Below are 25,292 nucleotides of genomic sequence, written 5' to 3' on the forward strand. Positions count from 1 at the left end.
ACAAACAGACACCGAGGAGTATCACTGCGAGGCTCCTTGCCTCTCAGAAGGCGTCTTCAGTGTGGCTGCGTTTGTTATCGCCAGAGACGTGTGTGCCCACGAAGAAAGCTTAAATGCCATTGGAACTACCTTGCACCTAGCTCACATAGCGCGACAGCGACCCCACGAATTTCCATATTCTTACCAAACCCCGAGTGCTTTGCTTCCAAAGTCTTGAACCAATTTGAATAGAGTTTTCAGGGTGTTTGCAAGGCCTATCACGGCCATTCTTTTACACAATGCGCCGCGTAGGCTCGTTCGCGGATGTTTCGCGGAGCCTGTGAGTGGCTGGGGAGACTCGCTTCTGCAATACAACCTAAATAGGCAAGCGAGTTACGTCGCCAGCGAGTCAGAGTACTCAAAAGGACGCGCAACTCGATCGCTTGAATATACGCACTGTTTCCCAGTGTCACGGAAGGTAGAGTTCGAACCCGTAGAGATCAATATCTGCGTGATGATTGCAGCGGCAGGGTTTCAGGCATGGCAGGTCAGCTATTGATCTGTACGAGGAGAGTTGATGTAGCAGTTGACTCCGTGAAATGTTCATAATTCTGTCACGCCAGTTCACGGGGGCGAGCTTCTGAATAAACATGGATCTGCATGAGAATGTTTTACTCATATCCCGGCTGATAATCATAGAATTTGTTCTGTGGACCAATCGATGTCCAATACTAAGAACGCTCCCTTCTCGTCGTTTCTACTCAGGCCTTCTTCCAGGCTTTGTCAAGGATCTCCTTCACCTTCCATGCCTTGATCTCTGGGAAGAGCTCATTCAGAGTCTTCTTTCCGGACGGGGGAATATCAAAGGTGCCATTCTCAAACCACCATCCGAATGTTCCAGCGAGCGCCTGATACGCCTCCTTGGGAAAGAAGGGGTAAGCTGGGATCTGTCCAGGAAGCTCTGTCGTCTGGCCAGCCTTGAGCTTTTCGGCACTGTCGTAAGCGACGTTGAACTTTGTGCCTGTGTTTTGATCTGTCAGTGAACTCTGCAGCAATCCTTTACGATTGAAACACTTACCCTTGGCGTCTTCAGCAAGCTTCAGGAACTCATTCCAAGTTACCTTGTCTCCTACGATATAAAGATCGTTGTCCCACTTCTTCAAGTCCAGAGCAGCCGCCACAAATTTGGCGACGTCTCTCGTGTGAGTGAACGCCGAAGGAACATTTCCTGATCCGGGAATGGCTGCAGAGTCATTGGGAATATCGATAAAAAGAGTGAACGGTGTCATGTTCGACTTCTCTGCTTGAGGAGCCCAGTAATCGAGGAAGAAACCGTTATGAACGACAGCATACTCCAGGTCCTTCGTCTCGTTCTCCAAAAAGGCCCGAGCCTTGAGTTTGTTAGGGACTGATCCCAACTCTTTGGTTTGACTTTCTAAATGTTAGCAGCTGTCGTTGGTAACTATGAGGGGTTGAATCCAGACCTTTCGTTGTGGGGAATGCCCCAGCCGCTGGAAATTATTCTCTTAGTCGTTTTCGAAGCATCCGCGGCACGAATGAGCTCAATTTCCTGCGGCACTTGTCCCGGCGGAGGCATCATGTTGATTGCCGAGATGACGGTATGCACATTGTTGTCTTCGAGACTTTTAGTGGTGGCTTCGACATTTGCGTAATCAACAACGATTATGGAAGCTCCGACTTCCTTCTCCAAGTCGGGGTTGGCCTTGGCTTTTGTCAACATCTAATTCGCAACAAAGAGATTGAAACACTCAAAGATGTTTCTGCATGCTTACCTTTCTGGCCAGGATTTTAACTTCATGTTTACCAGCAGCAACAATGGCCTCGACGATAGTTCGTCCAACATTTCCTGTTCCACCGGCAACTGCGATAACAGCCATTTTGACGTTCTGGGATGAATTTCGAGAAATTGTGGATTGGCACAAAAGAGAATGAATCGACCGCTATTCTAGATGCTTTTTGCTGTGTTTAATCAACTGTGTTCATTCAGGCCTCGTCTGAGGGGTCTGTTGTCTAAATAGTCACACAGGTGCAGCTTCAAACTCAATGCAATTGATTCCGCTGGTCGGGCGGAGTCTTTTGCTTCAATGCCATCACCTAATCCGTAGTATTGAACGCGCTATCGCAATGCGACTGTCTTGGCAACTAACAACATGGTGAAAGTCCGCCAGCAATGCGTTCGGTAACAAAATGCTTCCGCCAATGCTCAAGCCGGCGGGCGGAGCAGACAGGGCAGGAAAGGAGCGCCATTCCACGTGGGATAGATTGATTTCGGGAAGTTCCTTCAGCGGCGCCGTTGCTAACTTACCTAAGGTGGTCATGACTCGGATCCAAATTGCTTCCGGTTCTTACGTGACCGGGCCAATCATGAAACTACTTCCTCTCAACGTCCCTCGAATGCTAACCTCCGTTAGGAGAGCCCTCGAATTTTGTCCAGTTCTGCTTCCGCCGACTTGTTGAGATTTCCAATTCGCGTAGCGGGCTTCCGGCATCTTTCCGCGTCCGAAAGCACAACGGACTCAGCACATCGCCGACGGGCCGGGAAAGTGGGTCCCTATCATCCGGCACATCGGACGCGTTCCCGTAACAGCTTTCGAAACTCGGAGAACGGCTTCAGGCAGTGGCGCTAGTAGTTTTCGGCCGTCATGGACACTGCATCTGTCCTGGAAAGCCGGGCACGAGACAAGGCTGCACGCATTGGACAGGTATGCGCCACTCTTTGTGATGACAGGCAGGCGTCTTATGTTATTTGTTCATATCGGCTGACCACCTGATATAAGGCCTGTCTAAGATGCCAGTCAAAGAAGATCAAGTGCGATGGAAAACAACCATCATGTACTCCATGCACAAATCGCAGTCATGATTGCCAGTATCAGCAGGTGCAAAGGCGGCGTGGCCCCGGCCGAAGGTACGTTGCAGCGTTGCTTCGGAGTTTCGAATTCGCCTACCTCGAGTAAGATGCTGACTGTGTTATTAGCAAAATGTACATCCAGGCTCTTGAGGAGCGTCTTTCCAAGATGGAAGCAGTCCTCAATCAAGCTGGATTGCCTCGGCCTGGCGCACCGCCCACCAGAGTATCGCCATCCGAGACTGATGCTGCCTCCGTCTCGGTGGCTCCCGCGCCACCTGGTTTCCCAAGCGCAACTGCGGCGCCTAGTCAAGCAGGCACATCGCGAGTAGATGCTTTGCAAACTTCCTTCAATCAAATGTCAACGGACCATGCGATGATTGACGGAACCGACCCAAATGATTCATCCGATCAACCTACGCCAAAACCAGCTGCAACTCAACATGTTCCCGACCCACCGAACCCGTTGGGACCAAAAATGCCAGTCTTCGCAGTCATTGCGAGCAGAATTAAGGAAGTTAACTCCGCGTCGTATTGCTCCACGTTCAACAGACAGGTTTTTACTCCACGTCTCGATCGAGAAGAGGCTATCACGATGCTGATGCCCCTTTATGACGACGTGATCAGCAACTACCCACTTCTCAACTTTCACTATTTTGTGAACCGATTTGAAACTGTTCCAAATTCAGAGGATTCGTTCAACAGTACTTCAGGCTGGGCGTATATGAACGCGGTCATTGCCGTTGGGACCCGGTGGAAGACGATCAATAGCGCGTTCCAGGAAGTATGCCAACTGGCATGGCCATTTTTGAAGAATGCTTTCTCAGTCCTCACGGAACTAATGGTCAAAGGCGACGATCTTCTGTCGGTTCAAGCCGTTGTGGCAATGGCTGTTTTTATGCAGGGGACGACGTGCTCAAGGACGGCAGCTCTACTTTCATCTGATGCGGTAAGATTATCGCAGAACATTGGACTTCATAGGCAGCCCTGCACCATGATGTCGATGTGTATGCAAGATGTGGAAGCACGCAGTCGAGTATTCTGGGCCGCATATATTCTTGACAAGGAAATGGGTCTCAATCACGGTCTGGACTCGATCCAGGATGATGATGACATTGAGACGGAATTACCGACAGGTTTGGGAGAGGGTGTAGACATTCTCAACTTGCGTGCCAAACTCGCCATGGTTGAATCCTCCATTAGACGGCGGCTTTACACTGCGAAAGGACTACGACTTAACGACGATGATGTGGTCAAGGCCATCATAGATCTTGATGCTCTGCTCGAAGAGTGGAGGTCCAGTCTGCCAGCAGATCTTCAGCCAACCTACGACTCCCCTAAATCCGGTCAAGACTTTGCTCCGGACGTTTTGAACTTACATCTGGCCTTTTACCGCTGCACACTTATGGTGCACTGGGCAGCGAGGCGACACAGCCAGTTCAAGACTGTGGCCGTTCTCTTGGGAACACCAGCAGGTTTCGAGATGCCCTACATTCAGCTTTCGTTCTCCCAGAAACGGTGCCGTACAGCTGCCCACGCGACCTTGGGCCTGTTCAGAACGATCTCAACACCGCAATACTCAGATCTCTGGTAGGACTCCGAATGTTACTCAAGGGGGACAAATCTCTGACATCAATCTCTTAGGCGAATCCTGTGCTATCCTCTTTGCGCAAGCATGACTCTTCTCACGGATGTACTGGAGAACCCTGGTTCCTCTCGCGCGCGCAGCGATCTCGGGGCCACAAGATCATTCGCTGGCTTCCTACAGAGATTTGAGAAGACAGAGGGGTGCGACTTGAAGCGCGTGCTGACCGCGTGTGCCATGCTGCAAAGGACAGTGCAATACGCAGTGGATGATGCTCAGAACACCATGCGTGCCCAAAATCTGGTGGGCGGCACTGGTGGCGGTATCTCATTGATACCGGGGTTTGCGTTGAGCGAAGACGCGCAGGTAAGACATCGCCCTGCAGTGAATACCGAGCACTATCTGATTCTGTTTCAGGCTTTACAGTCGCTACTCGGTGCAACAACCCACCCGATGTATCTGGTGCAAGGACTCATGGGAAATCTACCAAACCGAGACCAGAGTCTTACTGTAAGACTGGCTCACCTGCTCGGAACTCCCTTTGAAGGAGGCAAGCCAGGCAGCCCGCTTGGGTCTCAGCCGCTACAGCCGGAGACGTACGGCTTCGGCTTTGGGCAAGGGCAAGCTGGCAACGACCCGACAGCTAATTGGTCTTGAAATGAACGACATAATTGAAGGAATATTCGAAGGGCATCAAATGGGCTTAGGAGTCAACGTTATTCTGCCTCGGAAAATGGAGGCAATTTACAGGTTCGTCCGCGAGGGAGGCAGCCGCTCTTCGGCGCTGAGACATTCCTGCAGCATTAGCGCTGTTCCACGCAAGGGGATGAGTCGAACTGAGCTGTTCCAAATGAGGGCTGCCTGATGTCGAATAGGAAATGAGCCAAGCTGGAGTGAGCTTCATTTGGGTGTGCGGTGGATGTGTGCCACGCTCCTCTGCGGCAAAGTCGGCCTGGGCTACACAGACAGCCCAAGAAAATTGCGGGGTACCTCCGTACAAAAAAAGCAAGTGAACATAATGATATATAGACAAAATCTAATAGCAATCATGAACAAGATAAACAACAGTAGCAAAGCTAGGACGTTAGGTGTGAAGTCTAAAGCTTGGATCGACAGATCCAGTTGGGCATTTCGGTAGCGCTTGTTCCAGAGCTGTGTTACATTCCACCTCAGCCAAGTAAAGCCAAGATCTTCATATTAGCACCGATCTTCCCATGTCCTCACGCGAGCTATTCCGCCAAGTTCCGCGTTGCCGGTATCCGCCATTGCGCCCGGAGACAGGGGGTGGAAGTCTTTGCTTTACTGTTTCCGCCCCATCCCCATCGTCAATTAGTAGTCACTTGCAAGTCCAGTCCGGGACGAAGGATTTGGCTTGGGCAAGTATCACCGCCCTATCAGAGGCGAGATCCCAATCGCAAAGGCAATGTCTTCGCCCGGCTTAGCTGTCTTACGCCCAACTGCAGGGGAATAAGTCGGCTGGGCGCTCATGACCACCAAGTCGATGATGACCTTGTCGAAGGAGCGGGTTCGTGTAAGCGACGACACATGGCGAGATGTGGCCGTAAGCTCCAGATCTTTCTCTAAGACGATAGGGACGGCTCTTGGATCAATAAAGTTGAGCTGGTTCCGCCCGCGCGCCAGTCACCTGGATTGAATCCTGCGCAGCGCTCCTCCTTCGTTCTTTCCCCAATGGATTTATGCCAAGCCTAAGAAATTCCACAGATCTTAGGCGTCCTCTCATTATCATTCTTTTGTCCAACATCTGCTGCTAAGGGAATGGCGGTAGGGTTCACTCCTTGGGCTACAAAGCCGCGCTCGCCCGTGTACAGCAAGATCTACGCAGATGACCTTGAGGCACCTCCCTCTCCGGGGTTTCGGACGAGAAAGTCGTCGAGATGGCTTCATCGTTTGTCGCCAAAAGCCATGCTTGGGCTCGTAGCTTCTGTTTTCATATTCTCTTGTCTTGTGGTCACAGCTGTGAGTCAATGCTCCGGTTCTATCAACCTTAATCTTAGCTGACAACGCACGCAACAGAGTCATGAGAACATATCTGCCTCACAGCCTCCGTCGAACCACACTGGTGTAGCACCTATACCAGCCGTCCAAAAGGGTGGGCCCAGACGTCTCCGTGTTATAGTTCCAGCAGATGGGCCGGGGCCAGACCTCTGCAAGATGCTCATGTCGGCACTTGTGTCTGGATATCCTAGCCCTGTAATCGTCAACTGGGGAAGAGACTTTCACAAGTCGCCTGGGTGGTTTGGAGGCTCTCACTTGGGCAAGATCGACGGCACACTTGAGTTCCTCGATGCCATCACATCAGACCGGGCACCTAAGGACGAACGTCTTGGCCCAAATGACCTGATCCTCGTGGTCGACGCTTACGACCTTTGGTTTCAGCTGCCACCCTCCTTGCTCATCCGCAGGTACATGGCACAGAACTTCGCCGCAGAGGAGCGCATCCGCAAGGAGTGGGGCATCTCGGCTCCCTGGTTCTCGTCCAACAAGACGGAATTCGTCCCCAAGCAGTCAATCATCATCTCTACTCAGAAGAAGTGCTGGCCCAAGTCTGACCTTGGTTCCGATCCTCACTGTGATGAGCTACCGGAGTCGCCTGCGCGCGAAGATCTGTATGGCCCGCACACCGACGAGGATCCTGAGCAATTTCATGATGTTCGCCCGCGATACGTCAACAGTGGCAGCTTCATGGGTCCTGTTGGAGACATGCGTCGCTTGCTTCGTCGTGCTCAGGAGAAGGTTGAGGAGAAGCGCGCTGCAGGCATCAACATCTTTAGTGACCAAGGCATCTTTGCTGAGATGTTTGGCGAGCAAGAGATGTGGCGGGCTTCCAAACGGAGATACCACGCTTCCGGGAAGATCATCCAAGATGCCGAACTTGAGATTGAAGCCGATCATTTCGACTACGGTATCGGCCTTGACTACATCCAAGATCTATTCACTCCGACCGTCTTTGAAGAGGACGATGGCGAATACGTCATTTTGAGTAATACCACCGCACTTCAAAAAGCGGCTGAAGATCGAGTGATCATTCCTCCTCGAGTGTACGGCGTGCCCGAGGATATGCTGGGGATTCGCACGCCTTTGTCCGAGGCAGGAATAGACACTCAAGCGGACTGGGCAGACCTGCCTCTGTATACCGACTTTTGGAGCACTTCTGTCCCAGCCATTGTGCATCACAACGCACATCGCAATGGTCTCAAGGGTCAGAGGCTTTCTGGGTGGTGGAAAGAGACATGGTTCTTTCCGCATCTCCGGCGTCTACTGGAATTGCACTCTCAACCCAAGTCTCTAGAACCGCTCTTCAAGGTCTCCGGGCAGAACGGTGCTAAGGATCTCTCGTTCTGGGCCCCAGCATCGGATGCTACGAAGCGAAATACGCGCATCTTTGACAAAGAAAAGTTGAAGGATGAAGGGCTACCGGAATCCGATTGGGATGGCTTGTGCATCAAAGAAGGTCATGAAGATTGGTGGAGTGAGATCCTACAAGATGACGAAGGCCCTTTCCACGTCGGAGGTTCCTCGGCATCCGAATCATAGCGTCTTCGGAGATACAAGAGGTTGATGTCCTCAGACTTGGATCAAGGGTCTCTTTTGTGTGTTATAACATAGCTGCATTTCTACATATCTTGTACAATAAATACTCGACTGTCTTGTTGTGTGTCGACTCAATTTGTTATGCTGAGAACTTCGTCGCAAAAAATAGCACATTTTCTTCCACTTACAAACCATGAGTGTCGCTGACGTCATCCGTACTTATCCCTTGGCCTTGTCAGTGTTTTATTGCCGCCGAGTGTGCCAAAAACCTGCCTTCATCCAAAGACACATCCTCGCTATAACACTGCAATTGGTTGGGTCAGGTTAGCTGGTCTGACAGGTCGTCGCTTTTGTTTTGTTCCTTTCCGTCGTCGAATGAAGAAGTAATGCGGATTACTTCTAGGAGCATGAAAACTGTGAAACACCCTTCGGGAGACGTCTAAAAGACGATGAACCCCTCCGGTTTCTACTTTTCTTATTCAGTGCATTGATGCACATACTCATCTGTCGGGAAACATGTTGTAGCAAGATTTGCTTCACAATTTTGGTTTTTCTTATACTTATCGAAGTTACAATCAGGCATAAGATACATCAATCCCCGATTCCCTACGGCCTGACGGAAACATTTATCCCCAAGCCACAGGCGACGCTGGACCCGGTTCACGCATTTTACTTCTCTCTTATCGTCGCCTTATAGCTGTTTATCCGGGCCATGTTTGCCGGATTGCGTGGCATCCCCGATTGAGGACCACGGTGGATGATCGACGGCGGTGCATCGGCGATGGATTGCCCAGATCCTGGGCGGTATTCAACCAAGTCTTAACTGACAACACAGACTTGAGCTAGCCCGAGGGTGTCAGTAAGAAGAGAGGATCGTTTCATTCGAGAATGTAGCACCTGTCCTCATGTTCTTCTTTATACATAGACTTTGGCCATTAGGGCGGATACTTCTAGCTAGCCGGGCGGGGTGTTTTGAGGTACCTATTATTCCGTTTTTGTAGCTTTGGTATGTCACTATTTCAATCTCTAACCTTTTTAATCTTGTCCTTCTTCTTATTATTACTGTCTCTGTTGCCGTTCTGGGTCGATTGTGGAAATACACGCACACGTGCCTGGGTTCTATGTTCCTACGCACCTAAACGCCATTGTTCAGACAGCACATAGCACAGATTGTGAACCCTTCGCAGCCAGTTGATGTAATCCTGCGCTAAATATAAGTTCATACAAACATAGTATCGTAGTGTACCATGGGTCAACAATCCACTTGTGAGGGTTATGCGCAGTCACTTTATCCGCCGTGGCAAACGGCATTGGCCTAGAGCGTTGGGCACAACAGCAGCTACCCAGCAGAACTACAAGGGCTACATCACCAAGCCCTGAAAGCATTGATAACTCCTGCTCCAGATTTCGGTCCTGCGAGTTTATGTGTACGCGTGCCTCAGTACGCCAATGATTGCAGCGGTCTGAGCCCCGTGGCCCTTGTGCCTTGTGGTAGTACGGATGCAATGCATGATGACATCCTCAAGAGCCTTGCGTTCCAATAGAACGTTATCTTTCGAGGGTTTGCCTTGGAGATGCCGGACGTGTTAACTCGAACGATACGAGCATCGGAAGTCTTGGCTGCATGTGTGTGTTTTCCCCTGGCGCCAACCACCCCTACCCCGTTTTGAGGTTGGCATGCGTAGCTTTAATGCTCCAGTTGAATGGCAGCTGTCGCTGTGGAATACAGTTTGGTTTCAGGCACGAGAAGCCCTTCTGTTATATTCAAGTTGAGGGACGCTTTGCGCACTACCAGCTTCGAGCGACAGAAGAGCAATCAGAATTGCAATTCTTTCCTCTCGTTGAATCTCCGTATCAATAAAGCAGACAAGTTGACATTCAAACTTGCCGTTCCCTTCGCACAGCCTTGCGTCAATCTGATGATCTCAAAAGGAGCCAGCATACCAAACGAAACCCATCACGAGACCCTATCTGTGGATAACAAGGCTCTCATCCCAGAGGGGTTCGAATCCTCTTCCGAATCAGGTCGATTAAACCCACTTAACCTCGTGCAGCTCTTGGCCTTTTCCCATCCAGCAAAAGCGGTGGTGGGGGGCAGGAAGGGGATCGACAGGGAACACGAGGTGCTGGTATGCTATTTTGAGGCCATCTAGGCAGCAGCATTTAAGGCACTACCTTTCCCGCCGGAAGGATTCGACTGCCGGAACGGGCAACCAAAACGCCCTCGAACCACCAAAGAAGCAGCGGGCTGTACAGCATCGTCGAGCATTCCAACTGCCTCGTTCGCGAAACTTGATTGGTTGGCAGGGGAGTTCGTGAGTAGTGCCTTAACAACGATGCAGCGACACGCGTTCACCTACCCCATGTTTCACCGTGGGAACAACAACTCTGGATCAGACGTGATTGGAGGGACGGAGATGCCGTTCGGTTGGTTGTTGAGATAACAAGCCTCGCGACTCAAGAGTCTATTTGAATGCTCTGTTTCCCGCGTTGTCGAAGCCTCTTCAGACCATCAACAATCGCTACTCGCCCTCGACATCACATTCGTTTACACACACCCAAACAAACTCTAGTTGGAAGCACCCATGCACAAGACCGGTGCGTTCTCAATCTCCCTGTATATTCCATCTTCACACTAACACCATTTTCGTAGACATCATGGCCGACACCCAGAACCCCGAGGACCAAACCGGCATCCGGTCTCCCTTGCCTCTCTACCAACCCATCCGCACTCCCCCCTCGACAATCACCCACCATACCGGCGGCTGCAACGGCACCCACTGCCAGACGACCTATGTCCAGCCCTGCCACCACGGAGAGTCCGTCGGCGAAGGCTCCCGGTCTAACATGGTACCTCTGCCCATGTTGGGCCGATTCCCGGCTCTCGTCGAATGTCCCGGCTGCAAGGGCGTCGCTCCCACCACCACCGAGCACACCATTGGAAAGGGAACTCAGTAAGTATCTTTTTCTCTAGCTGTCTCTACAGCTGATAACATCATGTTGGCTAACATATAACCAGCTGGATGGCCGTCATGTTCTTCTGCACCACCGGCGTTGGCGTGTTCATCCCCTACTCCATGAAGCCCTTCAAGAACGTCCGCCACAACTGCATGCGCTGCGGACGTGTCCTCGCTACCAACCGATTCGGCGGCGGAACCAAGGCTCACTTGATGTAAATGATGCAATGACATTAGCTTTTGACCTCACCCTCATCAGATTGACTACGGGAAATATACGCGGCAACAATACGACCTAGTGCCTCTGGCAGGCATGTCGAGTTCTGGATACAGGACTCATAATCTCTTTTGTTTAGAAACGAATCAAACGGCAGATATATTAGTACTCTAAAAGCAAGCTTGCACCAACTTCAAGATCTAGCGATTGTGCTTTGCTTGCTGATGCTACAGCTCCTGGCTTTGGCTAAGCGTCTCTATGTGTAAGAGGTGTGGCATGGGCGGACTAGTAAAGTGTGCACATCAAATATGTCTTCACTGATGCCATGAAACCGACGAAGACATTACGGGCAAGACAAAGGCACATGCAAAGGCGGCAGCAGAAGATGAGGTCAAAGAGAAACAACAGAACGCTTCAATTTTAAAAGACTTTAGAGACCCTGTGGCTCATAATACTCCTTAAACCTATCAGATTGGTCCCATTCAACGGTCCAGATAAGCTCCCAACAGTCAATAAGCAGTCGAGGAAACCTTACGCCCCAAAACGAAAGATACCCATCCGGCAATGGGCCAACCGCCTTTTTCAACGAATCCGACATGTCCTCGTAATGGTTCTTCTTGTTGCGCAGGGCGCGCAACAGATCAAGCATCTTCGAACCCGTGTATTTACGTTGTTTGCCCAGAGAGTCGACAAACTCACGCGGTAACTGGCGGAGGAAATCACCCTTAGTGATTTCTGGCGCATATTCCTCCATCTTCTGCAACGGTCCGCTCGGGGGGTCTCTGGGCTCCTTCTCAAAAGAGTCGGATACATCGCAGAGAAATGCAAGACGTTTCTTGGCGGGCCAGAAGAAGGGATGAGCCAAGACTTCGCGGGCCGTTGGGCGTTCTTTGGGCTCCGCATTCAACATCCAGCCTATGAGATGCTTGGCTTCGGGAGCAACATCACCGAGCGAATCCAACGGCGAGAGGTTGAAGTTGCCCTTGCGAATATTGACCTCTCTCATGTAACGGTCGCCGCAGTCAAAGGGATGCAGACCGTTAGTCAGGACGTAGAAGAAAACCAAGCCCAAGCTGAAGATGTCGATGGAGCGGGTGGCGCGGCGTCCAGAAACCATGTCGGAGCCGACGAGAATCGAACCGGAGCCACTATTGATGCTGTCAACCATGGCGGTGTGGTTCGCATCGTCATCCAGCAACAATTCCGGGGCTCGCCAACCAGAGGTACCAGCAGCGCGACCGGTGGTTGCGCCAAACGACGACTGCCCACCTTCCAACTTCTTGCACAGACCAAAGTCGGAAACCAGAAGGCGGGGCTTGCCGTGCTTGTCGACGTTGACCAAAATGTTCTGGGGCTTCAGGTCGCGGTGAACGATGCGAAGCTGGTGCAAGTGGTTGATTCCGTTTGTGATTTGGTACAAAACACCGGGAATGTCGGCCTTGCCAGCTTGTGCCAGCTTTCCAAAGTGATGGGGCTTCTCGACGACATCAGCGAGGGATGCAGCGCATCGCTCAAGGGCAATGTACAAGAAACCGTCTCTGACTTGCTGAGCGTAGTAACGAATGACATTGGGATGGTCGTCACTTTCCCTCAGCAGCCTGGTTTCCTGGGAGGCGATATCGTAGAACTGAATCAACATGCGCTTCACAGCAACCTCACGTCCGTCAAACTTGCCAGCGAAGACAAGAGTACCGTTGCTGCCAGTGCCAAGCTGATTGTCGGTGTCGACCTCGATATTTCCCATACGAATGATCGGGCCGGAAACCGCTTGCATGTCGTTGGTGACTGTGACAACATCGGGCTCCAATTGGGTCACCTGGCCTCCCAGCTTCTTGGCCTTGTTGACGGCGTCTTCCACAGACTGTGGTGGGTCATCATCGCGGGACTGTGATGCTTCTTCCCGCTTTTTGCCCTTGCGGTGCTTAGTGCCACCGCGTCGACCGCGGTGAGCCGGCTTCTTCTTCTTGACTTCAGGGGTTCCAGGCTCGGGCGGTGTCAACGATTGGTCGCTGGGGGCGACGGCTGGCTTGGGGGTCGACGCCCCCGACCTGTCAGGTTGTGGGGGTGGTGCCTCACGGGCCGCGGCGGGTGCCTCGGCCTCGGCCTTGTCAATAGGGGCCTCTTCAGCCTTGGGTTCAGGGGCAGGCTCCTCGATCTTGGGTATGTTCTCCGCAGTCGCGGGCGGTACGACCTGGTCATGAACCGTGGGCTCTGGCGTCACGGTGTCACCGTTGTCCTCGGTGTCTGTCGTCTCCTCCCACTTGTACCATTTCGTTGTCTTGGCCTTGTACCAGCGACGCAAGTCCTTCTGGTAGAGGAACAAAAGAGAGGCGACGAGAAGGATGAAGATGGGGTTGGAGAAGAAGTCGATGAAGCTGTTGGACACCTGCTGCGGGATTTGCTTGACCTTGTTCACGATCGTCGTTTCAACAGGTTCATACTCTTCGTCTGGCTGAGGCGTTGGCACAGGCAGCGCCGAGTCGTTCTCGGGGTCCACGTCGATGACATCCTGCCGACCGGGCAGACTGGGGGTTTGGTAGATCTTGCCTTTGTGGACGGCATCCATGTTGTGGGTTCCAATCATGGCCCTGATTCGCTGGGTCTCGTTCATCTTCTCCCATGGGTGGCCGAGCTGGAGCCAGTCGGGCTCCGAAGTCTTGGCTGTGGGAGCCAGCACCATGAGAGGATATGAACGGCCTGAAAGGGCATACCAGTTTCCTGTTTCGGTCTGGTTTACAAAAATTCGCTGGTTTCTGACGCGAGCGATGGACTCGTCTTTAGCCGGTGGAACGGGCTGTGGGAGGACGATCAGGTCGGGGTTGCTCTCGGGAAGAACTCCCCACGGCCGACAGACATCAAAGACCTTGACCACCGGGGCGGGGAATTTCTCGCTGCAGAACAATCCCTCCTCGGGTCGGTCATGTTCAAAATTGTCTCGGCTGTAGTCGAGACCGTAAACTCGGCCATCGTGTCTGGTGGTATGATAACGATTGTCGATAGACTGATGGTATTGATTCAATAGGTCCCAGTCGTTTGTGTTGGGGGTCCAGTCGAAGTACTTGAGAGACGCAATCTGACGGCCGTCTTTCCGAGCGATGCCGACCTCGTACTCGGTGCGGCCGAGCGTGATTGTGCCTGTGGAGCTACACTCCTCGTTGTTTTGGTCGTACAACGCGTTAGGTCGCAGGCAGCTCTCGGCCTCGTTAACGTGCGAGCCGCCCGATCCGAACCACTTGAGTACTCTACCGGTGGCGGCGTCGAGGGTTATCATTGTCGTCTTCTTTGTGCCGGTGTAGACGATGGGCGGGTTGTCGAGGGCAGATGCGCCCTCGTCGACCATCTGCTTCATGGTCAAGCCGGTGGACAACAGCCTGGGCTCGCTGGCACCGGGGACCCAGTAGTAAATATCTCCGTCGCGGTTTGGCTCAATGGCCCAGACGTAGTGGTCGATGAAGTTGTAGTCGTCGTCGAGTTCGGACGCGTTGAGGCGGAAGTGTTTTGTTTCGACCATGGACTGGTCGACCTCGAGGTGCCAACGCTCGCGGGCAGTGAAGCGGTCGCTGGCATAGAGGTGTCCATCGACGGTCGCCAAGAGGACAAAGTCTTCTACTTCCCAGTCCTTCAGACTCCGCGCATGGTGCTGCGTAGAGATCCCGTTGGCCCCGGCAACACGGGACACAATGGGTCGATGTCCAGAAGGAGATGGTGCTCTCACGGACTGAGCCGGAGCCAAAGTTGCGACGGCGCTCGCATCGTTAGGAATGATTATAGATTCGGGGGTGTTCCGACGGTTGTTGAGTTGTTCTTTGGAAGACGTGACGGTCTTCTTGCGTCGTTGAGACACGGCAGCATTGTCGGCCTCAAGAGTGGCAGCCCAGTTGCGGGCTGCTTCGGGGTTTATGTCGTGTATGCCCTCATGTTGACTGCTCCCGGGGGCAGGCTGTTGGACTCTCGGGAGGGCGTCGATGGGCTGTTGTTGGGCATCGGCGAGGGGGATGCAGGAGATGACGAGGACTGCTAGAGCAAGCAGGTAGGTCCGCTGGTTGGCGCCGCGCCTCCCTTCACGAGGCGGGCGTCGCAGCATGGTCGATTTGTCGTGATGCGGGAGGGATTTACATCAACGCTTCCCAGTCGTTGTCGAGATGCAGGCGAGACATAGGAGCAGTGGTATAGGCGGTGGGAGCGGTGGCTATGGTCGTCGTGGAGGTGACGCTGGCGATGATGGTTCGAGGGCAGCGGAGGCCGTGGACCATGTGAAGGTGGGTTGGTTGGGCTAGCGAACTAAATCGGGCCCAGGCACAGGTACGGCGAATACAGACAGCAGACGCAGATGGGCCGCTGTGGGGTGGGATATGTATTCGGATGGATCAAAAGGTGATGCTGGCGATGAAAGAAATGCACCTTGAAGTGTCGGGGAGGGGAGGTTGAAGGTTGCAGAAGAGAGTGCGGGAGGGCGGGAAGGACCTGAGTCTGAGTCTGGGTGGAAGTGGTGGTTTCCTCGGAAAGAGGGAGGGTTTGAATGCTACTTGCTGGGTTACTGCCTCTTCTTTTTTTTTTGCGCCGGGCCTTGTCAGCTCTGTGGTTTTTTCGCCTTTTTTTGGCTGAAGCACAAGCCGCCCACAGTCAGTTCACTGTTCAACAGTCAGTCAGCCAGCCCCAAGCTGGATGGTAGGTAGGTAGGTACCTAGGTAAGGTACCTACCTACCTCAGCACGCACTGAGTGAGCAGAGCAGGTGAGGTGCCACAGGGTGGTTGCTGTCGACCGGGTGGTTTCTTGGTTGTTGTGGGCAAGTAGCTTTTGGCGGTGAAAAAGGCGGAAAGATACCTTGGTGGCACCCCAATAAGCGACTGGACTGGACTGGACGGCACGGCTGGGCTGGGTCTGCAGCTGGGCAGTTGCTGCTGCTGCCGCTGCTGGAGGCGTGGCTTTGCTCTGGCGTGTGGTGTGCCGTGTGGTGGAAGGCAAGGGAAGCAGTTAGCACTGGCGGGACTCGTACCACACCACGGTCCACGGCTGCACGGGCTGACGGGGATCAGGTCTGGAAGGGGGGGCCGAAGGGAACTGTGGGCACCTCAGGGGAAGAGGAAACACACTGGAAGGCGCAGGGGCCTGACCGTACAGTACGTAAACTGCTAGTTACGGTGCATTCACGTACAGTTCTTTTTACGGAGCGACACCGTCTAGCCCCACCATTCCCGTCAAGCGAACCCCACCCGCTGTCGGCCAGCCAGCCAGTCAGAGCGAGGCGTTGCTCCCCCAGTTTCGAAAGGGAGGAGACACTAGGTACCTACGGCCACAGGCACAGGACACCCACCGGACAGCCCATCGCATTCTGGGACGCCCCTTGGGATCCTCAAACTGTGGCAAACTAAAAATCGCGGGGTTTTTTTGCCCATCACCCTCCCTCCAGCTGCTGATGCTGCTGCTGCTGCTGACGACTGACCCCAAAAACCAAAAAAGTCCACCACTTGAACACTGGAGATGGGGTGATGTGCGGATATGGAGACGTCAAGCATGATATCGGTCATCATGCACACACATTCAACGACATCAACAGACTCGACAACACCTCGCGACCAAACAGTCACACACATGAAGAAAGGTCGACAAGTTCAAAATTTCCAGATTCAGGGTCTTGTTAGGGCTCCGGCTCCCGAACCCTGAAAGCCAGCCCCCCCTACCTATCCTTCTCTGGGCTTGGCTGGAATGTCCCAGACCACTGGCTGAGCAGAGACTCCGAGTTACCTAGCGGCCGGTGTCGCAAGGTCCAGTGTTCCAGAGCCAGAGAATGTTCAACGCGTTCGACTCTCTCTCTCTCCCTCTCTCTCAGAGGTGCTATCCGCTACTTTGTCGGTCAAGAATGATCCACCCGACGGCAAACATGATCCATCCTGGAACTCAGTCCCAACTGGCCTCCCCGACCCCGAGACTGGCAGTCTGAGTTCAACCTGTATCTGTCTGGGTTGAGGGAGCAAGTGGGTTCTTCATCCACACGCGTGTGGACGCTAGCCCGGCAAATCGGAGGCCATCCACAACCTGGGCAGCTGCATCATCTTCTGTCTGCTCTCCAGCATCTACAGAGTACTCGGCTCGGCATCCTCGATCCTGCAGCGGATCTTTGGCCAACTCTGTCAGTGCCAACGCCCATCCCGACTATCCCTCGCCCTCGTCAACCGCATCGCTGATCGAGCCGCGATTGCGTCAATTGCGTGAGATGATCAGACACAGTGGCCTCAGCTAGGAAGATGACGGACTCTGTCGCCTAGTCCCTAGTCCCTAGATTGGTCGTCATGTCGGCTGTTCCTGCAGCTCGTTCGTCACTGGTCCGCGACATTAGCCTAACCCGCAGCCGCCAGGTTGAACTCGACGGACGGGATCAAGATGGAGGGGGGGAGCGGCAGCGGGAAGCCGCCTATCATACTGTGTCATCCGCCTTAGTCATCTACCCCGAGCTCGATTTCGAGTTCACCAGCTCTCGCCACCCCCTGATACCTGTTTGCCTGTACGGGCTATGTATCCGTACATCACCTCACATCACATTCACGTCCCCAGCCTTTCCTCGGCTTCCATCTCCAAAGACACTCAGACTCAGACCCAGACTCGCCTCACGAGTACGGATACAGCGCCTCACTCAGGCACGCAAACACGCAAGACACGGCATCACAACTGGACCCCGGCCAAACCAAACCTTTCTTCTAGCGTTTGATCTCAAGCAAGGTACCGTTCAACGGGTGCAAGCACAACATTCGATCCACTGTCCGAGTCTCCCAATCTTCCCTTTCTTCTGGAACCTGACAAGTGACAAGACGAGACATCCCAGACATGACGCATTGCCTTCTCCCTACTTCCAAGTGGTGCAATGCTACCACAACTCTTCTTGGCTTCTTCCCGTCATCCTCTTTCACGCATTCGGACGGTGACGGATATTCATTCCCTCCCTCTCGTCCGCTCGTCTGATATCCCTTACATCCCACCCTGTCGCGCAACCTTTTTTTGGGACTTTATCAACAACAACAGCAAAGCCAGCCATGTTGCGGTAGCCATAGTGTACTTCGGACCGCTCCCCCCTCAGATTGACTGCGAGATCGTCGCACGATGCCCAAACTCTCCTGTCCCCGTCAACAAAAGTCTGTGTGTTCCGCAAGCCGCCTCCCACCCGGAACCTTCCAGCAAACTTTCCCACGCCTGTTCGTCTGCGCCCGCGGCCACACGCAAACCACAGACGACGCAGACGCGGTGCAAGTGCAAACCCTCTCGCGCGTGACTCGGTAGACTTTGGCTCCTGCAGCCTCCAATGTATCATGCAGATGCACCAGTCGACGACATGTCTGGCGCCTCATTTAATCAGAATATCTGCTCTCGCTCGCCGCCATCTCGTAACGCTCTTGCCTGTGGCTTGACGGTTTGCATCATCACCCACAAAGAGGTAATGTGAGCTTGTACGACCACTTCGAGTTGAAGCACGCAATGGGGTACGCGGCATTCACCAGCCCACTTCAATCAACCCTCGTCTGCCGTTCTCCGCCGCTGGGCCCGAGAGCGAGGTCGCCGGAACAACCTGGTCCACCAAAAGCCAGCGGGGCAACAGTGTGTGATTGATTCACCACCTCCCTCACCAGAAAAGACTGTGATCCATCTCAGGTTCAGGGCCATCTTCCGACCCGGCCTCCCAAACCCCCCCCCCCATGTCGCCAGGACCGGGATCGATACGACGTTATTTCAGACCTCTCTCGTCGCGGTGCCCGCAGCCCGCGCGCACGTGAAGTGATTTCCGCCGAGCAAGTCCCCGTAGCTCCGGCCCGCTCGAATATCAAAAATTCATTGCGCGATGGGTCCCCGTTGAAAGGTATCTTGCTCGCAATAAATGAGAGCTTTCCGGTTACAGAGAATGCCCCCCGAATGCCGCAGCGCGCCATCGTGGAAACATTGATACTGAGAAAGCTCCAACGGCGGCGGTTTTGCTCCGCCCTTGAACATTACGGCTGATGGCTTGCATGCAGCCAGCCATGCATGCTTCAACCTCCAGCAAGCGCCACAGACATTGTTAGAGCATATTGCTCTTGTTCGTCACAAGCTTCGATTCACAATTGCCGCCCCCTTGATCGGCAACCATATCCGTTCGGATGAGCTTTTGAGGGCTGAATCGCTTAATTGCGGTTGAAATGTTCAAGTGCAAGTCACCGGGTGCACCAAAAAGACTCGGACCGTGTCAGGGTAGATGATTTTTATGTTCTTCTATCTCTAAAGGTGAAATGTCTATCGGGCGTGCCAAGAGAAAAGTTCTCGGCCCCCATCAAGTCTAACTAAATATTACTGATTAGATCCGCCCGCCTATGTACAGAGCAAGTATTGTGCCCCTGGCGTAGCCGGCAATGTCAATATAGACAGTTGAACGATCGTCTTTTTGTACAAAGGAAAACTCCAAGCAACCCTCTCAACACTCGATCAGACCCCTCGTCGCCAGATGCGTTTTGCACTTAGCAAGTCTTGCCAATGTTGACAGAGTTGGCAAAGAGGCAGTAGGTGTCGGCGTGGTTGTAGTTCTGCGCGGCAGTGAGTCCGCGGATGCCGGTGTAGCCGTAGACGCCCCAGTCAAGAGTGCCCTTGATGAAGGTCAGGTGAGTCATCTCGTGAAGAGTAGTGGTAGACTGGCGAGGCTGTTAGTGACATTGCTTAGAGAGAGTGTGTGTTAGAGAGGCACATACCTGATCCTGAGCGTGGCAGGTGGAAGTGAGCGAGGGCAGAGCGCTGAAGTACAACGGGCAGTTGACCATGTAGTTCTGCGAGGGGAGGGTGTAGGCCAGGACGCCGGTCCTGCACGAGTTGTAGACGTCGGTGCAGTAAAGCTTGGAGACCGGGTTGGCAACGGCAAGCGCAGTGCCCTGGTTAGCCGCGAGGCGCGTGCCGCACTCGTTGGAGACCTTGCTGAAGGCGATGCTGATGTTGCGTCTGGTGGCTGCGTCGGTGGTCTTGAAGAACTCCATCGTCTTCTTGTCGTCGAGCATCACGGCGCGGGCGGCGTCCTTGGCGAGGTTGGTGCAGTGGATGAGGGCGTTGGTGACGGCGGTGTTCTGCGCGGCGGTGCAGCCGGCCTGGACGGCGACGCGCTTGGCCTCGGCGTGGAAGTCGCGGCGGGTGATGGCGGCCTGAGTGCCGTTGACGTCCTTGATGTGGAGGGTGTTGGACTTGAAGGGCACCCAGCTGGTGAGGTTGGTGGAGTCGCCCGTTGTGCATCGCATGCCGCCCTTGGCGGTGACGTTGAAGTCACCGCCCGAGCTCAGATCGTGCAACTCGGCGATGTCGATAGTGCGGTCGACAGTTTGCTGGGGCTCAATAACCATGTAGGACTCGTTGGTGATCATGCTGGGAGGCGCGATGCGGAGGCGGACACCCTCGAAAGGAACTCGCTCGCCTGTTTATGTCTTAGTCTCAAATCATGTATAGCATGAGAGAGGAAACTCACCGTTGGTGGAGACGACCACCTTTTCAACCGGGGCGTCGTCCAGGATACTTCCGGGGACAAAGCACCTCAAAGTCTCATTGCCAGTGTTGGTGATACTCAGTTGGGCGGTGGTGGTATCGGGCTCGTGGGCAAGGGTGGTCGTGATGTTGTTTTGGTTGTCGACAGAGCCGGCGGCGACCAGAGCACCGAAGAGGGCAAGAGCGGCGAAGGACTTCATCTTGACTGTTGAAATCGGCGGTTGTTGAGGCGTCGAGAGTCGAAGAGTTGAGAGTGTTGTTGGAGTTGAGTGTGATGATCCAAAAAAGAAGTTGTCGAGAGGCTGGAATGCATCTTGTTCTTATATCGAATTGATCCAACGCATCTTCGCACTTCAGATACTACAGCTGAGCGTGAGGAACTGCCGCTCAATGCGGACGACAAAGATGGAGCACATCGGGACTCAAGCCACCAGAAACTGGTCAAGGGACTCAGTCTGGAGGCTCAAGTGAGTGCTCAAGCGGCTAGACAGAGAAGGCGTCGGAAAAAGGCGCTCTGGCCAGCCCGGCAGCCGGAGACGAGTACGTGGAGACGGAAGGCGTCTGCCATGGGCGAGCTAGAACTTGACATGGGGTGTAAACTGAGATCTACAGGGGACTGGAAGGAAGATCCCGTTGGTGGTGTGTAGTGTACTTGGGAAGTAGGGAAGAGAGCGACGCAAACCGTCGTAGAGGATACCGTAAACGATGCAACAGGGTCCAAAAGTCGGCAAAGGCGCCCACCAGCTCTGGCTTCCAAGCCAAAAGACTACGGTTCCAGCGGAAGGGAAAGACAGCACAGGTAAGCCACAAACAACAGATGCGGATGCTTCATTGAGAAGGCGAACGCCTCTCAGAAAAGCCACTAGACCCAGATTCTGCTTGGCCTCTGTCTTCAGCGGCCGTCGCAGACAATGCGCTTGGAGAGCGATGATCATGTCAACAGACATTGTTGTCCCTGAAGATCACAGGCATTCGTACCTGGCTGGTGGGTGCGGTCCATGAGAGAGCCACGAGCTTCAGAAACTGCCGTCCTCCGCAAGAGAGGAAGATCTGCAGAGCCAGTTGCTCCGCCGAACAGCCGCCGTAGGCCCCGTCGGGGGTCCCTCAAGGACCCACTCTGACCGCATGCGGTATCCGAACATACAGGCCATAAAGAAACGGGCCCCAGAGGCGCGGGGCCTGGTAGCCCCTTCCGCTACGCCAATACCACCAAGCCCTGCCGCGAAGTCTCAAGAACAAGGGCTGTCTATGAGACAGGCGTAGGGGTGAGTTTGTTCTGGGCGGGCGCGAGACATGGTTCTGTACACGGCGACAATGAACGGCCACGCATTATTGAAACATGTCGCCTGGAACGGAGCACTCGAACAGTCCTTTCTCTCGGGGTTCCAGGATACCGGTTTTCGGGAGTGACGACTTTCGTCTGCAATTTGGTCTAGCCGCCTCACTGGCTTGGCAAACTCATACGATATTTTTTATCGGTACCAGTTGGTAAGACACGGAACGTGTCTCGGTCCTTCTCCGATGAGGCCCGGGAGGAGACCGGAGCCATGTGGGTCAGGTCCGGCGCCGAGGCTCCGGGCCAGAAATCCACCAGTCACGATCGCGGACGGCCACTACCTTAGTCGACCTTCCTCTTTGGTGCACGCGCCGCGCTGGTGTTTATGCAGGACCAGCGGGCCATCGAAGCACCTTGGATGGTGGCTGCATTCTAGCGCCGTATCGGGTCTGCAGCCCGGGCCGTCTGCTCAATTCCAACTTCTTCAATCAGCATACAGCAAGCAGCCTGACGGCATTGGATGCATGTACGCTCGTCCGACGCTGCAGAGTGCGGGGTTTCCCGTCGACACGCAATCCGAGTCAAGCGGCGGCAGAGCAGCAGATGCCGAAGTTGTTTGATATCCAACTTGTGATCGTTTCCCACGCGCCAACGTAGCGCACATCGGTCGACATCTCCAACTCCGTACGTACGACGCGCCACTTACAACTCCATCAAATCACAAACATCGTCTCGTTTCCCAAACATCCCAGCAGTTTGGATCGAACCCGTCGCAATCGTGGGCTAGCATCGCGTGGCTCAGTCCGCGCAGCATTCCACAACCACGGCCGCCTGCTTCTTCCAGGTTAGTGCGCCCGGCCTGCTTCGCCGGTTCGTCTCTGCCCACCACGTTGGATGCCCTCACGGCAAACCGACATTTCCCAGCCGTACAAAGACCGCATCCAATCGCTTGACGTCATCCGGCATCTTCCATTGCGCTTGCCGTCTTGGACAGCCGTTCCGTCTAGCACCTTCTGCCTGGCTGTGTTCCTCCTACCTGCCAATATCTGCAGGCGCGGTCTACCGCATTATCGTGAACCACCCAACCCCTCCGCCGGAAAACACAATTCTCACCCTCTCAACTTCAACACTCTTCCACTCATCACAGACCAAGCTCAATGAGCATCATCTCATCAGCACGATCCTTCTTCCGCCCCGTAGTCTTCATTCTGATCGTTCTCTTCCTCGTCCTCACCTACAACCACGGATCCTCCCGAGACACACAATCCAACATGTCCGAGGAAACCAAGAACAACGCGCTATCCAAGCTCAGCATCCGCATCCGTCAATCCTCAACCTCCCCTCCCACGGTCACCTTCTCTGTCACCAACGACCACACCGCACCCCTCACGATCCTGCGCTGGGCCACGCCCCTCGACCCCCTCGCCCTCCAGCTCGGAGTCCTCTCCGTCACACCGGACGGCGCAGACGCCCCGCTCGAAATCGACACCATCGCGCTGAAGCGGGTCATGCCACCCCGCGACGAGGACATGGTCACCCTCCAACCGGGCGACACCACGGAGAACGAAGTCATCCTGCGCGAAACCGTGCTGCCGTTTGACAGGCTCGGCAAGACGCCGCGGGTGGCGGCTAAGGGGACGTGGCAGACTGTGTGGCCCACGACGGCGGATAAACTTAGCAAGGATACTCTCATGAAGCTACAGTTCGGTGATGGCGTTCTCTCGGGCGAGTTTGAGACGGAAGCTATTGGGGTTACCGTTGCGTAATTAGACAACTTTTTACTGAATCAATATGGCATACTACCTATGACACCTACATATCCCAGCAACCCGGTATGCACGGCTGTGTAACCACACTCACGAGATGTTCCTGAAGATCCCCCTTTCGACACAGACGTTCGTTGCATGTGTGGTTTGCGTCAAAAACGTGTTTTCGGCGTGGTTGACCCAAAGCAGAAAATGACGTAGGCTTCGGTCTGGACGAGTCTCTTTGGACAAGGCAGAGACATTCGGGGGCTCATTCACTGAGACGTCTTTGACTGAGAACTCTTGACAAGGCCCAGTCTAACCCGTCCAAGACGGACTCGCACCCCTCTTTGTTGACGCACCCCATAATGTCCCCCGGCACAACGATCCACGTAATCATCAACCAAGATTGTATTCAACAGCTCTAGTGTATTGTTCTCGAGATCTGGAGGCCGAGAGCCGAAGCCGAGTCCAACCTCGTTCTGCTCGGCAGGTAGGCTAACCCACGACCTTGACAGAGCTAAACCAAATCATGGCATAACACGCGCCTCAAGATCCGTGAGCCGAGCCATAACTACCGACAATCTGGGACCAACCCAAGCGCCCGGAAGCACACCATCTTTCCGGACAGAAGGCACCACGGGCACACACTAGACGGCCCTTAGCACCGGGGCCCAAAGACCTGGGTCCCTCGACGTGCGTCGCAACTTGCCACCACGCCGACGGCACGCTTTCACTCTTTCTCTCGAAACTTGCACAAAACTAGGATCGCCCAGATACACGTGGAGCCCCTTCGTCCCTCCAAAGGCGAGCCGGTCGAGGGTCCGGTCATCTCGCGTGGACTACCTTAGTTGCGCATGAGATTTCCAGTGGGACTGGCAGACGAAACTCCTGCATGCGGAAGTCGATATCCCATGGTTCTTTGCAACAAACCGCATGGCATTCTTTCAAGTCCTCCGAGAACCTGACTCTCTCGTTCAAAGACCCATATGGAACGTCGGCATCTCAACCGTAGCTTGCTTCCTTCGCAAAGAAAGCGCATCCTTCAGAAAACTCACCAACACCTCAAATACCATGCGTTCTTTACAATTGGTACTTCCGCATTCATCGATATTCTCAGGAAGTTGCCGCGCGATGCCCATGTGCTACTAGGCCTCCAGATCGTTACGACTTGACGAACGACTTGACGACTCTGCTCCTCTCGGGCCTTTTCGCAACTGCCGTGATGGAAAAGCCCTCCGACCAACGGGCCACGTCCGCCGCTAGAGGTGATATCACATTGCTATTCAAACCTTGGCCTGCCGTCCGGAGACCACTCCGCTTAGCCCGGCAACCCTCTCGCGAGACCCATGGCCTAGAAAATTCTTCTCTCTGCACTGAGACTGGTCTACTTCGTTATTGAAATCACACGACACACTGCAATGTTTTCGATGTTGTCTCTGTCGAACGAAGGATGTTTGTCTCGGGTAGCCAGAGATCTAGGCAAAACCTTACAGGCCTCCTAGACTTCTGTTCCAAATACTGGCATACGGCCGCGGTAGTCGACGACATGGATGCGAGTGTCGACGCGCGTTGTGGGCTACTTCGGCCGGAAGACCCTATCGACTTCGATGGTCAGGAGTTTGAATCCTTCT

The 25,292-nt window shown here is 54.0% G+C and overlaps 8 protein-coding genes across 8 annotated transcripts; 5 read left to right on the top strand and 3 right to left on the bottom strand.

The window, feature by feature from the left end:
* Positions 1-740: 740 nt before the first annotated feature.
* On the bottom strand, positions 741-1,877 carry COL26b_005246 (uncharacterized protein; the record flags this gene model as incomplete). The annotated part of the gene is made up of 4 exons (XM_053178099.1): positions 741-1,000; positions 1,058-1,410; positions 1,464-1,720; positions 1,773-1,877. 4 exons carry the CDS (start codon positions 1,875-1,877, stop codon positions 741-743), a joined length of 975 nt encoding a protein of 324 aa, XP_053037874.1.
* A 1,962-nt stretch (positions 1,878-3,839) lies between these two features.
* On the top strand, positions 3,840-4,439 carry COL26b_005247 (uncharacterized protein; the record flags this gene model as incomplete). Its single annotated transcript, XM_053178100.1, has 1 exon — positions 3,840-4,439. One exon carries the CDS (start codon positions 3,840-3,842, stop codon positions 4,437-4,439), a length of 600 nt encoding a protein of 199 aa, XP_053037875.1.
* Positions 4,440-4,520: 81 nt separating this feature from the next.
* COL26b_005248 (uncharacterized protein) lies at positions 4,521-5,087 on the top strand (the record flags this gene model as incomplete). Its single annotated transcript, XM_053178101.1, has 1 exon — positions 4,521-5,087. The coding sequence occupies one exon, from the start codon at positions 4,521-4,523 to the stop codon at positions 5,085-5,087; it is 567 nt and encodes a 188-aa protein (XP_053037876.1).
* A 1,515-nt stretch (positions 5,088-6,602) lies between these two features.
* Positions 6,603-7,985, top strand: COL26b_005249 (uncharacterized protein; the record flags this gene model as incomplete). The annotated part of the gene is made up of 1 exon (XM_053178102.1): positions 6,603-7,985. The coding sequence occupies one exon, from the start codon at positions 6,603-6,605 to the stop codon at positions 7,983-7,985; it is 1,383 nt and encodes a 460-aa protein (XP_053037877.1).
* A 2,655-nt stretch (positions 7,986-10,640) lies between these two features.
* Positions 10,641-11,158, top strand: COL26b_005250 (uncharacterized protein; the record flags this gene model as incomplete). The annotated part of the gene is made up of 2 exons (XM_053178103.1): positions 10,641-10,936; positions 11,002-11,158. 2 exons carry the CDS (start codon positions 10,641-10,643, stop codon positions 11,156-11,158), a joined length of 453 nt encoding a protein of 150 aa, XP_053037878.1.
* A 428-nt stretch (positions 11,159-11,586) lies between these two features.
* On the bottom strand, positions 11,587-15,240 carry COL26b_005251 (uncharacterized protein; the record flags this gene model as incomplete). Its single annotated transcript, XM_053178104.1, has 1 exon — positions 11,587-15,240. The coding sequence occupies one exon, from the start codon at positions 15,238-15,240 to the stop codon at positions 11,587-11,589; it is 3,654 nt and encodes a 1,217-aa protein (XP_053037879.1).
* A 4,394-nt stretch (positions 15,241-19,634) lies between these two features.
* Positions 19,635-20,837, bottom strand: COL26b_005252 (uncharacterized protein; the record flags this gene model as incomplete). Its single annotated transcript, XM_053178105.1, has 3 exons — positions 19,635-19,805; positions 19,863-20,569; positions 20,621-20,837. The coding sequence occupies 3 exons, from the start codon at positions 20,835-20,837 to the stop codon at positions 19,635-19,637; spliced, it is 1,095 nt and encodes a 364-aa protein (XP_053037880.1).
* A 2,347-nt stretch (positions 20,838-23,184) lies between these two features.
* COL26b_005253 (uncharacterized protein) lies at positions 23,185-23,679 on the top strand (the record flags this gene model as incomplete). The annotated part of the gene is made up of 1 exon (XM_053178106.1): positions 23,185-23,679. The coding sequence occupies one exon, from the start codon at positions 23,185-23,187 to the stop codon at positions 23,677-23,679; it is 495 nt and encodes a 164-aa protein (XP_053037881.1).
* Positions 23,680-25,292: the final 1,613 nt, after the last annotated feature.

The sequence above is a fragment of the Colletotrichum chrysophilum genome (assembly GCF_026319265.1).
Source record: "Colletotrichum chrysophilum strain AFK26 chromosome Unknown scaffold_35, whole genome shotgun sequence".
Taxonomy (NCBI): Eukaryota; Fungi; Ascomycota; class Sordariomycetes; order Glomerellales; family Glomerellaceae; genus Colletotrichum; species Colletotrichum chrysophilum.